Source organism: Lampetra fluviatilis, chromosome 17 (genome assembly GCF_964198595.1).
Source record: "Lampetra fluviatilis chromosome 17, kcLamFluv1.1, whole genome shotgun sequence".
NCBI lineage: Eukaryota > Metazoa > Chordata > Hyperoartia > Petromyzontiformes > Petromyzontidae > Lampetra > Lampetra fluviatilis.
The window spans coordinates 4,704,058-4,719,928 of NC_136291.1; the positions used below are offsets into that span (position 1 = coordinate 4,704,058).

The 15,871-nt window shown below is 40.6% G+C and overlaps 1 protein-coding gene across 1 annotated transcript in view; it reads right to left on the reverse strand.

Annotated features, from left to right (window-relative positions):
• Positions 1-15,871, reverse strand: part of LOC144936726 (transmembrane protease serine 6-like) — a 36,302-nt gene that overhangs the window by 19,214 nt on the left and 1,217 nt on the right. Inside the window, 2 exon segments of the mRNA XM_078863855.1 lie at positions 8,951-9,093; positions 15,168-15,282. Of these exon segments, the coding sequence (XP_078719981.1) occupies positions 8,951-9,093; positions 15,168-15,282 (258 nt within the window).

Below are 15,871 nucleotides of genomic sequence, written 5' to 3' on the forward strand. Positions count from 1 at the left end.
AGCTTGCGGACAATACATTGGAGCTAATTTTTCATTTACTGTTGAAAGCAAGCACAATAGCAATTGTTAGGGGTTTTTTTCCATGAGGCAAAAGGAGTTAATGTATGAAACTCGTAAAACTCGTCTACGTAGGCTTTCCCGAGGAAACGTGTCCAAAATAATAATCCAGCTTATGGGATGTGAAGAATGACAAAAGGAAATTCTCGAGTTAAAACGTATTATTTGTGAAACATTAACGCCAAACCTGGCAGAGCAAGATAAATGTGACAGGAAACAAACGACTTGTTGAAGTACATATGCACGTTTTGTAGAAAGTACAGCGTGCCATGAAGCAGAGGGAGTTTATAAGATGAGAGGAAAAGATAATTATTTCACACGTTTATAAATAATTATGTAAATTTAGAATATTAATCAAACACTACTTATGCTTGTCTATTTTTGCTTTTTAACAGACAAGTGTCTGGAAAATGTATATCTAGGTTCACACATATCTAATTTTTCACGCATATCTAAATTGTTTATAACAACGGAACAAATGAGTAGCACTTACGAACTGTAGAGCTTTTCGATTTAAAGCTTTCGTGACTGCAGGGATTCATCTTCTTGGTTCTTTCGGTAAAGTCACGTGTTTGATATTTTTATTATTTTATCATTTCCCTTCTACGTGACTTTCCCGAAAGAACCAAGAATATGTAGAGCTTTTGTTTAGTTGGGTCGCTGCAGGTTTAATTTTTTAATGATGGTCTGCCAGTGGACCCAGGTATCGGCATGCACACAACGTTGGACGTGGGGTCTTCTTCCATGTCTGTTCTATTTTAGTCTCGACTCCAAACCAAAACTAAAAATGTTTTTACTTTACCAGGTAAGGGCCAATGAGCTATATAGATATTTTTAGAACGTAGTGGCTTATCACGCGTAAATGTATAAGCAGCCAAATACTGGATATACACGTTTCTAAACGTTCAAGTTCAAGTTCATTTATTAGGTATAGCCCTGTGAGCCATTCAGCTCTTGAATCGGGTGCAACCGCAACAAACAAAAAACAAAAACATGAACAAAAAACATCTTAAAGTGAATATGTGACTAAGTGCAAACAGAAAATCCAAGAAAAGACAGCAAAATATTGCAGAAAAAACACCGTACACCAACGCTGTGTGCAAAAATCCCAGTGGGATGCAAGTCAAACAACAACAACAACAACCACAAGACAGCTTAGATTAAGGCCATCAGTCTAACTCTGTACTACAACAAACAAACATGGCTAAACCAATACACTTTTCGAAATCACCAAAATAAAGCCATGAAAGCAATGAAAAAGCAATCATAGGAACTGTGACAGAATTTTCACAATAAATGGCATAAACAACATGTACTACCAAAACCCTGCAGCCATAGCTGGCTGCATGAGTCACTCCACCTTTAAGATAAGCACACTAAATCAAAACACAGGTCATACTTTGTAGCGATCATCCGGAGCGAAACATTTTATTTTAGGTCACTGAATAGCACTGGCAGCTAGGGGTGTACAACTCCTCTAGAGCAGTTTTGAGTGAAGATCTCATAGGTAGTGACTCAAGTTTCAATTTATTGGCAACAGCATTCCAGACCCTGGGGGCATCAATAGCAAAGGCCCTTCCTCCAGTATATGTACGGCAATAGGGAATATTAAGCTGGTAAATGAGTGTAGACCTTAGGTCAAATTTGTTCTTTGAAACAGAGATGAGATCCAGCAGGTAATCTGCAGATTCTTTTGCAAGTACATCATGAATAAATAAGATCTGGTGCACAAGCCGTCGAACATTCAGAGATGTTAAGTTTGACCCAATGTAGAGGTCACAGTGGTGAGTCCTATATGGGCAGTTCAATGCAAATCTTAAGGCCGAGTGATACATTGAGTCAAGCTTCTTCAGTACAGTACTTGGGGCTGATTTATAAACAATGTCACAGTAATCAAGTAGAGGCAGTATGGTAGCTTTAATCAATTCCAAACGGAACATAGGGGGGAAGCAGTGCTTGTGTCGATATAGAAAACCAATTTTAATTTTTGTCTTTTTCCCAATATAATCAATGTGATCTTCAAAATTCAGTTTTGAATCCAGGATGATCCCAAGATACTTATAGATCTTAACTTGCTCTATTTGATCATTATTTAAGGAATGTAATTTGGGGAAAATAACTTCCCGCTTTAGTCCTGGTGAGAAGCATAGCACCTTGGTTTTGGCAGGATTTAGGACTAGTTTAAGAGCAACTAGCTGATGTTGTAGTTTGTTGAAATCACTCTGGAGCTTAGCAATCACGTCATCCGGAGAGCGGCCAGCAGTAATTAGTACCGTGTCATCTGCAAAAAGATTTACCCTGGAATAATCCAGTTCAGTGCCCAAGTCATTTACATAAAGAGAGAACAAGAGGGGGCCGAGAATGGAACCCTGTGGAACCCCTTTTGTTTTCTTAACACTGTTTGACCTCCAACCATCTGTGAATACAGTTTGGGTGCGAGAAAAGAGGTAATTTTTTAACCATTTTACTGTGTTTTCGGAAAAACCGAGGCAACTTATTTTACTAAGCAGGATGTTGTGGTCTACTGTATCAAAAGCTTTGGACAAGTCAAGAAAAAGACAGGCGCAGTACTGCTTATTATCAAGGCTACTGTAAATGTGATTCATAGAGTCTAATGCAGCAGATGTGGTGCTGTATTTTTTTCGGAACCCAGATTGTTTTAGATGTAATAGATTGTTGGCGGACAGGAAACTGATAATTTGGTAGTTCAATAATTTTTCAAAATTTTTTATCAACGGGGACAAAATTGAGATAGGTCGGTAGTTATTTGGATCATCTTTTGGGCCCCCTTTGTGAAGTGGACGAACATAGGAATGTTTCCATTCTAGAGGAACTGATGCTTCTTTGATGGACAGGTTGAAAATATGGGCTATAGGTTTGTATATTAGGTGACCAACACTTAGTAGAGCAAAGACGGGAATACTATCTGCTCCGGTAGAGGAGGACCCTTTGAGGAAGGACAGTTGTTTCAGAACATTACTTTCGTGGATTGGCTGAAAACTAAATTCGCTTAATGTTTGGATAGGGGTGTAGGAATTTGCATGAGCAGGGGTGACTCCCAATAGATTATCAAATAGGGTACCAGCTTCAGAAAAATGAAGGTTAAAATTGTCAACTATTTTTTGGGGATCTGAAAAATATTCCCCATTTCGGTTAAGCTGAACGGGCAGATGATCTGTTTTGGATGCCTTTTCGATACATTTGATTGTTTTCCAGAAAATCCTGGCATTTCCATGAGATTCAAGGAGAGTAGAAGAGAAGTAGTCATTTTTTGCATGCCGTATTTTTTTGACGCATCTATTCCTTAAAATCCTGTATTCTAGCCAGTCATTAACCAAATTACTTTTCTGAGCACATGCCCAAGCCTTGTCTCTAGTTTTCATGAGTTTTGTAATCAAAGGATCAAACCATGGTGGACGATTGCCTTTAGTTTTAAATTTAACCAACGGAGCATGTTTGTTAAGAATTTGTAGAAACGTGTACCTGAAGGTCTCCCAAGCCGTAGTCAGGTTTGGAATATCACAGACCTTGTCAATATCCGAGTGAAGCACATCATTAGTAAATGCCTGTATGCTGAAGTGTCTCATGGAGTGCTTCTCAACCAATTTAGGGGGGGCTTTGTGTCTGGCTGATGATCTCACCCCAAAAATGAAGGAGTGATCACTAAGGTTATTACCTAGAACACCAGTCAGTGCGAAATTGTGAGGGGCATTTGTCAATAGGACGTCAAGCAGAGATGACTGTCCCGGATTTTTTAGGTTGGGTCTTGTGGGGACATTTATTAATTGAAACAGGTTAAATTCATCTGCAAAATTTGTGGCCACGGCCGGCGGGTTTAGCCAATTCCAATTTAGATCACCCACTAAAACTATTTCACCTTTAGCGAGGCCCCCAAGAAGCTCTCTCAGTGCAGATGCAGCTTCAACATCCTTACCACTAGGCGGTCTATAGCAGCACACTACCAATATGTGTTGATTATTAGGGAGAGTTATTCTGAGAGCCAGACCTTCAAAGCAACATTTTTTAAACAAGGAGTGAGCTGGTGAACATGCAATAGTATTACGAACATAGATGGCAATTCCACCTCCTTTAGATCCTCGGTCAAGCCGAAAAAGGTTGTAGTTGTCAATCGTAATCTGCAAGTCATTGACGGCAGGAGTGAGAAATGTTTCTGTTAGGCAAAATATGTCCGGGTCAAGATTTGCTACTTCTAGTTTTAGTTGACTTAATTTAATCAAAAGCCCTCTGATGTTGACATGTAGAACACCAACACCTTTTCTGCCAGAAAAATCTACAGAATTATATGAGTTCTTTACATTTGGGCCAGGATGAAGCTCAATACCACCCAGAAATAAGAAAAGTAGAATTAATAGTTTGCACAGGTATTTTCTGTGAAAAGATGAAGAGCGACAAACCTTGGACGAATAGCAGCAGCTCGCAGATGGTGTTATTTTTAAGAGCAGAATGAAGTTTGGAAGGAGTGCTGGTGAAGTAATGGGACAAAGATAGGGTTTAAAAGGATACAATGATGGAGTGTAGAAGTGTCTATAAGTTGTTTCATTAGCAGGTGTAGTGGCAAATTTAGCAATAAGTATTGACGCGAAGTAACGCGGGTAGCCGTTTGTAGAGTTGAGTGTGGCACTAGATATGGCCGGGAGGGACAGTAGTAAGATACACAGCAGGTGAATTGACATCTTTAAAACACTAAATTTAAACACACACACAGCTCACTCACACGCAGCTCACCCTCACCCACTCTCACGCACAGCCCACACCCATGCAGCACAACGCACACACGGCCGCACACGTGGAGGGAAACACCGGAGAACGCGGAGAAAAATCCATGTGACCACAGGAAGAACATGCAACCAAAATTGTGAATGTTGTGGTTTCACGCTTCAACACACCGGTGGGCTAAAGCAGTGAACTATTTGTCTTTTGTCAACGTGACACTTTTTTACTGATTGGCCGTGTCGGGTGGTGGAGGGTTACGACACATTTATAAATAACGCGATCTAAACCCAAAAACGTTGATTATGAACAACCTCCAAATATACAGGCGTCAGAGTCGTGATTGAACCAACGACCTCCTGCATACCAGGCGAGGGAGTTAACATCTCCTAGCCACCGAGAAGTACTACACTGGAAGTGCACGCCATGCACGGGAGCGTGTCCCATCGTCCTGCGGACGCGCGTGTGCAGGGTTTAATGTGGGGGTATAAGGGGGGGGGGGGGCTTCCCCCAGACTGCTACCTAACACCCTGTGCCACAAATGAGAATTGCTTAGGGAGGTTTAAGTCTCTGGGTCCCTCCTCTCCTCTTTCCTCCCCTTATTTTTCCACTTCCACCCACCCCCCCCCTATGTTTTGTACTGTATACAGTATTATCTTTAGGTTTTATTTTGGCACCGATAAATCCCATTGGGGAATAAATGCTAGTTTTCGATGGGGACCTCGTGTTACACCATAGAAATCCGGTTTGCAGCAAACGATACAAGAACAAAAAATCCAATACCGTGCATCAACTATAGTACAACTAGCACACACAAAAAGACTATAAATGACACTAACGCACGAGTCCCTCTTTATTTTGTGTTACAGTCGCCTGACGTTCGACTCATAAATGCTCGTCGAAAATCCCTTCGGCGTTTGGTTGGCGTTTAAAAGAAAGTGTAAAAAAACAACACGTATATTTTTTCGATTTAAAGCTTTCGTGACTGCAGGGATTCATCTTCTTGGTTCTTTCGGTAAAGTCACGTAGATGGAAAATAATAAAATAATAAAAATAAAACATGATAAAATAATTTTCACGACGTTTCGGCCACAACGCAAGCAGCCGTCCTCAGGTGAAGAACAGGTGAAGACAGCGTCTGACGCTGTCTTCCCGGCAGACCTGTTCTTCACCTGAACAAGTATATTACCTGATATCCATTTAGGAGCAAGCGCCCTTTCATTTTTTTATTCTATCTACTTTACCGAAATAACCAAATAATATAAACACAAGTGTTTTTGCTTAACCAAAGAAAGCTGGGGAAGGGAACGTTTTAATCACAATGTACAAAGTAAACCACTTCTTGTGACGAGAGAGAATTGATCGCGTGATGGAACACTCTGCGCTTTATGGTGAACTAAGCCCGATGTTTTATTTAGCTTCAGATTTACAAATGTTTTCACGAGGAGTGGAAAGGATGACGAACAATGATTCACTTGAAACTCACAAAGGAGCTAAGTCCTGTGCTGGAATTGTTGCTCTCAGCAAGTCCAGCCTTTCAGGAACTGAAAGCTGTACGAATCATCTGCATGGCAAACTTTATATTGACAAGTGTTTATTATAAAGTGGCTAACCACAAGAGTATTCAATATAGATTTTAAAACGGTACTTTTATTGCTGTCGGACACTGTGTATAATGCTACAAAGCAGGGCTTTATTTCAGTGGGAGCTGTCCAAGCCTGGGCTCCAGAATATGTCCCCACCACCCACCACTGTCAGCAAGTGGAGTCCAGGTTTGTGGACCCTTGAGAATATTCCATGAGCAATTAGGGTCTGGACACAAGTACAATGGACTGGTTTTGTGTTTCTGCTATAAGGCAATGTTGATGACAAACGCACGTCATTCGATTTGTGCCTTCTTTCTCCAAAATGCAATACGCTGAAGGATGTAAACTAAAACTATTAAACTAAACTTTTTTAAATTTTACCAGGGAAGGCCCAATGAGCTATATCGCTTTTTTTAAGAAGCGAACTGGCCACAAATGATAGCTCAACAAAAGGAATTATCACGTGGAAATTTATAGCAGCCAAATACTCTAAATGCACGTTGATTCTAAATATGGGAGGGAAAAACCAGAGGACCCGGAGAAAAAAACCCAAGTGACCACGAGAACATGCAGACTCCAATAATACAGACGTCAGGGTAGGGATGGAACCCACAACTTCCTGTATATCATGCGAGGTAGTTAACATCTCACCACCGCGGAACCCCTATGCACGACGTATACTCTGAAATGTGTTTTTAGATCTGTCAATTTCCTCAACAAAGGAATTTAATTAAAAAAAATTGTCCAGCCCAATATTTCGAGATCGAGTGTCACCCGAAGTGCACCGACAATAAAAGGCACTTTTAGAGATGCAACAGCAGACTGACAACCACCACTTACGTAATGAAATGCACCCGACTGTACCTACAGCAGACATGCGGGGAAACCCCGAGGCAACGTGCAGGCTCATTATTCAGATAAAATCGAATTTGATAGTCAAATCAGATTTTTTTCAAGTCCAGCCTTTCCGGAACTGAAAATTGTTGTCGTTCACTACGTCACAAACAAACTGGCCAGTTTAATAAATAAATATATCAGCTATAAAGCTGTGTTAATGACGATTGTTGTTCTGAGCCTTTTTTTGACGAGCACTCTTTCCCTAAATGACAATTTTGTTAACAGGCATGCCACCAAAGCGCAACAAGCAATAGCCACTTGTACAAAAGTATAACATCAGATTGAAAACCGCCATTAAATGTAATCAAATGCACTTACACAGGATAGAGCAAACATGTGGGGGGCAAGCCCCATTCAACATGTGGGCTCAGTTTTCACAACAAGTCCGATTATACCCCCCCCCCCCACTTTGCGCAAGAGCGCAGAAGTGTGGTCACCACATCTGCGCCTCTATATAAGGAACGAAGCAGGTGGACTTCTCCACAAATCTGGCTGTCGCCTGATGAAGCTAGTTGTATTTACTGGCGAAGCGTCGTACTCAGATTGTAAATGTTGTGGCTTGGCTCTCCTACACACCCGTGTGCTGTACTAATATACTACACTATACACTACACTATACACTCCACTATACACTACTATACACTACACACTACACACTAGTGCTGTACTAGTGACGAATTGGCATGTTCTGTTTACGTGACAACCCTTACTAGGTGGCCGTGTCGGGTGGTGGCGGGTTTTAACGACACATTTATATATTTACGCGATCTAACCCAACAAAAACCTCTACGGCCGATTATATCTGGGACTCTTTCTTCCTCGCCTTCTCTTCTGAACACGTCATCTCTGTTTTTATGATTTTTTTACAGTTTTACGTCAATTTGCTATTTGCATCACATCAAGGGATGGAGTATCAATGTGAAGCTCTTGCAACAGAGGCGAATCAATCCGTATAAAAAATGAACCCGTAAAAACAAAGTTTTTCACTCTAAATCCTTTATATGCGTGGCGGCTAAAGTCCTCTCGTCCTCGGGCTTGAGATGGCTGCCACCTATGGGTCAGATGATTGTCTGCCAGCATTAAGCAATTGGTAATGAAATATTTAAAAAAAATTCCCTAAACAGTGTAAAATTTTGGAAAAACATTTTCACGAAAATTAATTGTCACGCACAACGAGTCTGTGTGGAAAATGTCAGCTCGATTGAATCACGGGAAGAGGGTTAAAAAACGACCGAAAGATTTGCACGGTCGTAAGCAAGCACGCAAGCAAGCAAGCAAGCGAACTTAATATAAAGGATTTAAAAATAACGGCCTGTGGAATGAGCTCACAGAACTACTGCCGAGTTCCCTTCAAGTGTCCTTCTATCCACACTAAGGGTGCTGCATTTCCCCCACATGCCCTGCGATAGAAATGTTCATCACAATGCAGTCAATTTGAAATGTTATGTTGTTTTTTACGTTTCACTGCTAGAAATTTCCACAAATTTAAGTGAAAACCTATTTTAATATAAAGGTGTTTTTTTGCGTGTGTGCATGCATTGTTTAATGGACTGAGGCCATGAACTCCATACACTTCAGAACGCGCTTCAATCACCGCATTCAAATCCAGATTTATCGGCGATTCCACCTCAAGCCACCTGGCCACCTCGTTCCCCGTCATCGCGGACTTATGGACACACCTTGGCTTGTGTGGAGCTCGCGAGGGCCCGGAACTTGGCACTGGACGGATCGACGAGCGGCGCTTCGAAGGTGGCGTCCGTGATGGTGAAGGAGCCAATGAATCGCACCGCCACCGATGGCTCAGGGGAGCTTTGGTTGCGAGCTGCACAAGCAAACCGGGAGAGGATAGGCGGTGATGAATTGTGTGGGCCAACAAAACATTAAGTTATACTGTCCCAGATTTGTATATGGCACTTCACAATAGTCTGGCAAAAAAACATGTGTAGGCCAATCAAGTTGAGACAATGCATATCCTATTCTTGTTTTTTTATTCTTTCTTTACTGGCAAACAGGTCCCATGATAAAAGAGGAGGGGCGGGGGGGTTAACACGCATTTGATATAATTTCCTTTTTGACATCATCATCAGCCATGATCTATCTACTTCTAGATGAGGGTGTCTCCAAGCCTAAATGATCTTTTTAACAAAAGGTCCTCCATTGGGATGTTTGGACAATTAAATTCACCATTGTTTGAGCATGTGCAGAAATAAACCATAGTACATGGAGAAAATCCATATTGGCATATGGCATATTCCTCAAAGTAGATTCAAGAATCTGTCAAATGTGCTGCCATTTTCTGGCTATTTCCAGCTTATTCGTAAATTAATTTTGGTTGAGCAATCCTGCGATCAACCGATCAAATAATTCAACAATGCTTTCACTAACCATTGCTTATTGTCAATTGTTTCTTTGGGAAGATGGGGAGAATGGATATACGATTACTGCACAGTATACATACTATGATAAACAATGTAGACCCACGTACAGATACGCCTATGTACAAACATCAGACAATCCCGAAAGCAATGTGACACCATCACTTCAGCAGCTATCCTGTACCACTTCTTAACAGTACCAAATTCCCCTTATTCTTCACATTTTATGAGTAACTATTTCATCCAGGAAGAGTGAACATGTATTCACTATATGCTGCAACATTAGAAAATGTAATTATTTATTACATCCCACTTGCCTGGGTTGCCTGAACACACAGCCACGCCTTCTACTAATCAAGAATTACGCCCTTAGACTCATGATCAAACTCCAGAAATCATCCCGCATTATACAAAGACTAAAACACTTACAATGGCTACCAATTAAACATAAAATAAACTTCAAAGTAATCTTATTAACATGCAAAGCAACACACAACAAAGCTCCACCTTGCATCATAAAGATAAAAAAACAACTCATCACTTTGCTCCTCAACCTAAACCATCCTTCAAACACCAACAACAAACGTCACCACCATGGGGGACAAATCTTTCTCATTTGCAGCACCACACCAATGGAACATCCTCTGAGGCAATACGCACAATCGACTCCATCACCGCATTAAAGTGACAACTCAAATCACATCTATCCGCTCGCATACCATAACTAACTCACAGCCATAACTTTCTTTGGATTCTATTTTTTTACTCTAGAGAATTGCTTATTTTTATGTTAATGTGTGCAATGATATGATGGCGTTTTGTGCCAGAAAGGTTGCCACGTGTTCAGAAAAATGTAATTGACTTGACTCGAAATTACTGTGTCTGTGGAACTGCGTGAAAGCCCCCAAAACAAATAACTGTGCTTGGTCTGCCTTCCAACGTGTTTATTGCCTCGTGTTTATTGCCTGGCCCTGGTTCTGTTGAGTCAACATAACAAATAAGCAGACAATGCATACACCTGTTTCCAATATTTGTTCATTCACTAAAAACAATAACATCTGCACAGCCCATCAGCCACCGAGGCCTTTTAGGAGACCATCATTTCAGCAGCATTGGGTCAAGATAAGCACACTCGAGACCAGCATCAACATGATGCATCTCATCCGCAGTCAAAGCTTGCTTGAACCAATACTGGTGAACTGTAAAATGCGTAGAGGAAAGAATAAGGGTCCCAGTTTGACACAAAACACATAATAGATAACGCAAAAGCATCCTTTTTCTTCGTATCTTTGCTTCAAATTAATAACTAAACATTCACGTTTACTGGTACTGCATGCAACAATCCCATAGATGCTGACGTTTACAGTAAGCGCTCTAAAAGGAGAGTCTAAAGGTGTAAAATTACTCTTCATAAATTGTATAATTCCAGGCTCAGTGTTAAATTGTATGCATACCTGCCTGTATCAACGAACAAAAAGCATGCTTTAATAACACTGGAAGTAGGTTAATTTTCTTCAAGTGTTTATACATGTATGTATGTCGAACTTCTTTCGCACCGTACATAGCCAACCGTGCTAATCGGAGATGCGGGGGAAGGTCAACAAAGTAAACGCACAAAGCAGTTCTAAAGAAATACGTTTTCAATCTAAATGATTTAAAAGCGCATAGCTCCAGTGGCTTCCTAATATCAGAAGAAAAGCGTTCCAGACGGCCGCAGAAGCGCATCTGAAAGCACGCAACGAAGTGACCATCTTTGTTCAATGGCTAGCAAAAACATATATGTATACAGTATACTATATTTTTTTATGCCATTAAACACTTTAGAGGTTCGTGCTTCCACACTCCTATATACACTAATATATATGGGGTGGAGCAGTAGTACGGTGGTTAGTGCATTGCAGCACAAACTTGGCACAACCTGCATTCAACATGGTATGGGAAGGCCTTTATCCAGCAGTGGAAGGAGAGCTTAAAACTATTATTGTGTATAGTGGAGCAGATAACAAACAATCGTAGCAAATTTGGCATGTATTATCTCCTAGGGTCACTTAATAAGAAAGAAACGTTTGTCACCAAAAATAAAATATGGCCACCACCAAATATTGTGGTCTTCTGGGACAAATGGAAACTATCTTTGATGTTTAGCAGGCTAAGGTTTTTTCGTTTCATTGTGAATATTTAAAGTAAGTTTCATGCTTGAATCACAAACAGTTCCGGTGAAAGAATGCACTTTTCTACTCCACTAAAGTGCTGTATTCAGTGGCACATGGTAGTTCTTCTTCAAGCCATACCATACAATATAATCTTGCCATGACCTTAACGCATCGAGTTAAGTGACAGGTGAATTGATAGGAATTCCCTGCATTACACAATTCACAATGTTCTTGGTTCTTTCGGTAAAGTCACGTAGAAGGGAAGTAATAAAATAATAAAAATAAAACATAATAAAACAATTCTCACGACGTTTCGGCCACAACGCAAGCAGCCATCCTCAGGCGAAGAATGAAACACCCCAAGCTTGGAGCGTATATTTAAGCTGGGTTAGAGGGGGGGGAGGTGGGAAGAAGAGCGCCTAAACAAAATAGTAACTCAGCTTATTGTAGAGTATAGTAAGTTTACTGATGATGCTATGTAGTTTATACTTTAGTTTGTCATGCAGTTTATACTGTAGTTTTTTACGTGGTTGTTTAGTAACTACAGCTACATACTATTAACATTCCTTTCCTTTGTTAATGCTCCCCCCCTTCCCCCCCCCCCCTTTGATGCTGCTAATCCTGCATAATGCACGGGCATAGTATTGATTTGGAACCCCCCCCGCCCACCTCCTACGCATTTTCCATATGCTGAATTCCTCTTGATATGCAAATTATTTTGTTTAGGCGCTCTTCTTCCCACCTCCCCCCCCTCTAACCCAGCTTAAATATACGCTCCAAGCTTGGGGTGTTTCATTCTTCGCCTGAGGATGGCTGCTTGCGTTGTGGCCGAAACGTCGTGAGAATTGTTTTATTATGTTTTATTTTTATTATTTTATTACTTCCCTTCTACGTGACTTTACCGAAAGAACCAAGAAGATGAATCCCTGCAGTCACGAAAGCTTTAAATCGAAATTCACAATGTGTTTGTGCGCGAATTCTAAAGAGCATGTAGCAGCACATTTTTGGGTTTTTTACCTTACATGTAAAGGTTAAAGCGGGTTCTGGGGCATTGCCACACTTGTGTAAGATTGAGCTCGTGTAAGATATTAAATTGAGGCAATGTAAGACTGAAACAACGTCTAACAATTTGCACATCAATAAAAATGAAGATATTTATTTTTACGGAGAAGCCTTACCAATTCAGAACCCACTTTGTTATCGGGATTTTGGCCCAAGAGTGATGTTTGAACATCTCAGAATCATTTTCTTTATCATTGAAAGTGATCTAAATGTCAATGCACAAAGCACGTTCAGAGGCATGTGCACACAACATTTAGAGAACACACGGTTGGCTATGGACTGACGGTTCAAAAGACTTCTGTCAAAAGTCCAATAGTCGCCACGTAAGTCTCTCTTGAAAAAAATGCTTAGAAATGTGTAAGTACATATCTGTATGTTGACCTTCTTTTGAACAGTACATATCCAACAGTGATAATCGGAGGGGTGGGGGAATGACAACAAACTAAACACAAAAAGAAGTTCAAAAAGCAGTAAGAGGCAGCAGATATGAGATGCACATGACATGACAAATTACTGACGGGTCATTACAGTACTAAAGTTGGAAGCCTATACCAACCTTCAAAGTGGATATGAATGATATAATTCTAGATTTGAAGTTTTCGTGACTGCAAGGATCCATACTCTTTAGTTTTTTCGGTAAAGTCACGTACGTGGGTAACTTTACCGAAAAAACCAAAGATTATGAATGATATACTGTATACGTGTATATATTTGTACTGACACTTCTAATGTTATTGTTTTATACGATGAATTGTATGGAGTAGTGGCACAGTGGTTACTCGATCGTACTGCGAGCCTGACAACCCGAGTTCCATTCCCAGCCCAGGCGAATGCTATTTAAAGCAGTCCTGGGTTTTCCCCCTTCTACCAAACCATAAGGACAAGAGGAGCATGGTCAAGCAACCCCCATAATCGACACAGCATAGGGAAACCTAAAACCAGTGGGTTGACAAAAGGCTGTTATAAAACGAGGGTTGATCCATACCTAGTGCTTCGTTTTTTTACCAGAAACAACTGTTCATTGAAATGATACCACAGACGAAGATGTCTTGACCATTTTGCTGCCTTTTAAACATTCTCCATTTTTGTGTGTCAACAACGAACCAACAACCAGCATTTCCATGATGGTAAAATGATTCATAAGGATCACTAAACCATCTGTGAACGGCATTGCAGCGGCTTTGGGCTAGCCACTGAACAAAGACGGTCACTGCATTGCACACTTTCAGATGCGCTTCTCACAGCCATCTGGAACGCTCTTCCATCCGATATAAGGAAGCCATTGGAGCTATGCACTTTAAATACACATTTAAAACTCATTACTGTGCAAGATAATTTCAACATACATACATACATCATCCTGCACAGCAATGCCAATTTAAAGCGTGTGTTCTTTTGTATGCCATAATTCAGAAGATCCAACAGATTCAAATATCAAGCTACCTAATCTGAGCTGTCTCGGCATCGTAGTGTTAAGAAGAGAAATTCTGGCCACATTCACAGAATACAGACTTGCAATTTCCTCAGCATCTCAAAAACGTACGTCACATTTTAGGAGAAGTAAAACGTGTCTCATGGAGTTGTATCTCTCAGATTAGCTCTTTCAACATAAGCAACATAATGGATTGGTTGTCTATACTGTACACGACTGTTTATGTCTATGACTAAATGACTAAATCACCCAGAATACACCCAATACCATCAGACCTCAAAAGCCAAGCAGCTTTGAGCCTGGATAGTGTTTGTATGAGCAGCCACAATGCACAAAATCAGGTGCAGTAGGCAATGTGGGTAACAGAGGACAGTGCGGGGAAATACAACTTTTTATGGACTTCCCCCACAATCCCCAACGTGCACTGGACCAGCATGGTGAAATGTGGTCAAATAACCCTCGTGGCCTGCACACCATGATTAATCAGGCCCTCATATAACAGTGTATTGGGAGATAATGATTTAGCAGTGGTGCATCGGCACATATAGCAACAAAAACTAATCAGATTCATCAATTACACTGCCTTAAAATGAAATAATACATTGACAACTTGTATGGTAATGGCCTTTCTTCATAGCACATGATATATTTACGTGCTATAAAGCGTTTGTTTTGATATCGTCTAGCAGTGCACTGACAAACGGGCCGTGCCTGTAAATGTCCCCTGTTTATTTATCTTATATGGCTAAGTAAAATGTTATAGACATTTTACAAAAGCACAAGGGCCTTGCAAACTAGTCACTTTATGTGAAAGGGAAAGTCCTAAGAAAGTAAAGTTTTGAAAAGAGCGAGTAAGTTGCCGCGCGTAACTTACTGACAAAGTACCAGATGATGACCCCAGCCCCTGCTAGGACCAACAGCGAAAAGAGCACCAACAACCCGATCGCCACCTTCCAGAAAATCTGCTTCGTAGGCTGCATCGGCAGCACCTGCAGTCGACACACATTGGTCAATTAAAATACATTTATCAACAAAGCTTGACAAGAAAAAGTAAAAAAAAAGTACGTATAATTGCAGTCACTACTGGCATCATCAGAATTGATCAATCCACTGCTGAATAAAACCTCCTCACAACATTTCGGTTATGAGGGTTGTGTGTGTGCCTTACCTGGTAAAATAAAAAATTGTTTTAGTTTAATTTAAGTTGTAAAAGATAAGAGTTAAGACGTTCTTTTTTTGAATGAGCAACGTTATAAGAGTTTTGGAAAATATATGGTGGGATGGAATTTGCAGGCATCAATTCAAGTATAAAAATGAAGGAAACCCATCAAACATCAAATAAACTCGTGCAGGAATGGAAACCCAAGACAAAAAAGTGCACTGTGTTGTTGAATACACATGATTTTAAATTAAATGTTTTCTATAGAATCCCTCCCCTTGTTTCAGTGGCGTGTCCATACATGGATCACCCTTCATAGTACATATTTAATATTATGTAGAATGGAATACGTGTAAACAGGGTGATGCATGTATAGACACCCCAACAGGGGGTACACAGTTACCGTACAGTAACAGAGA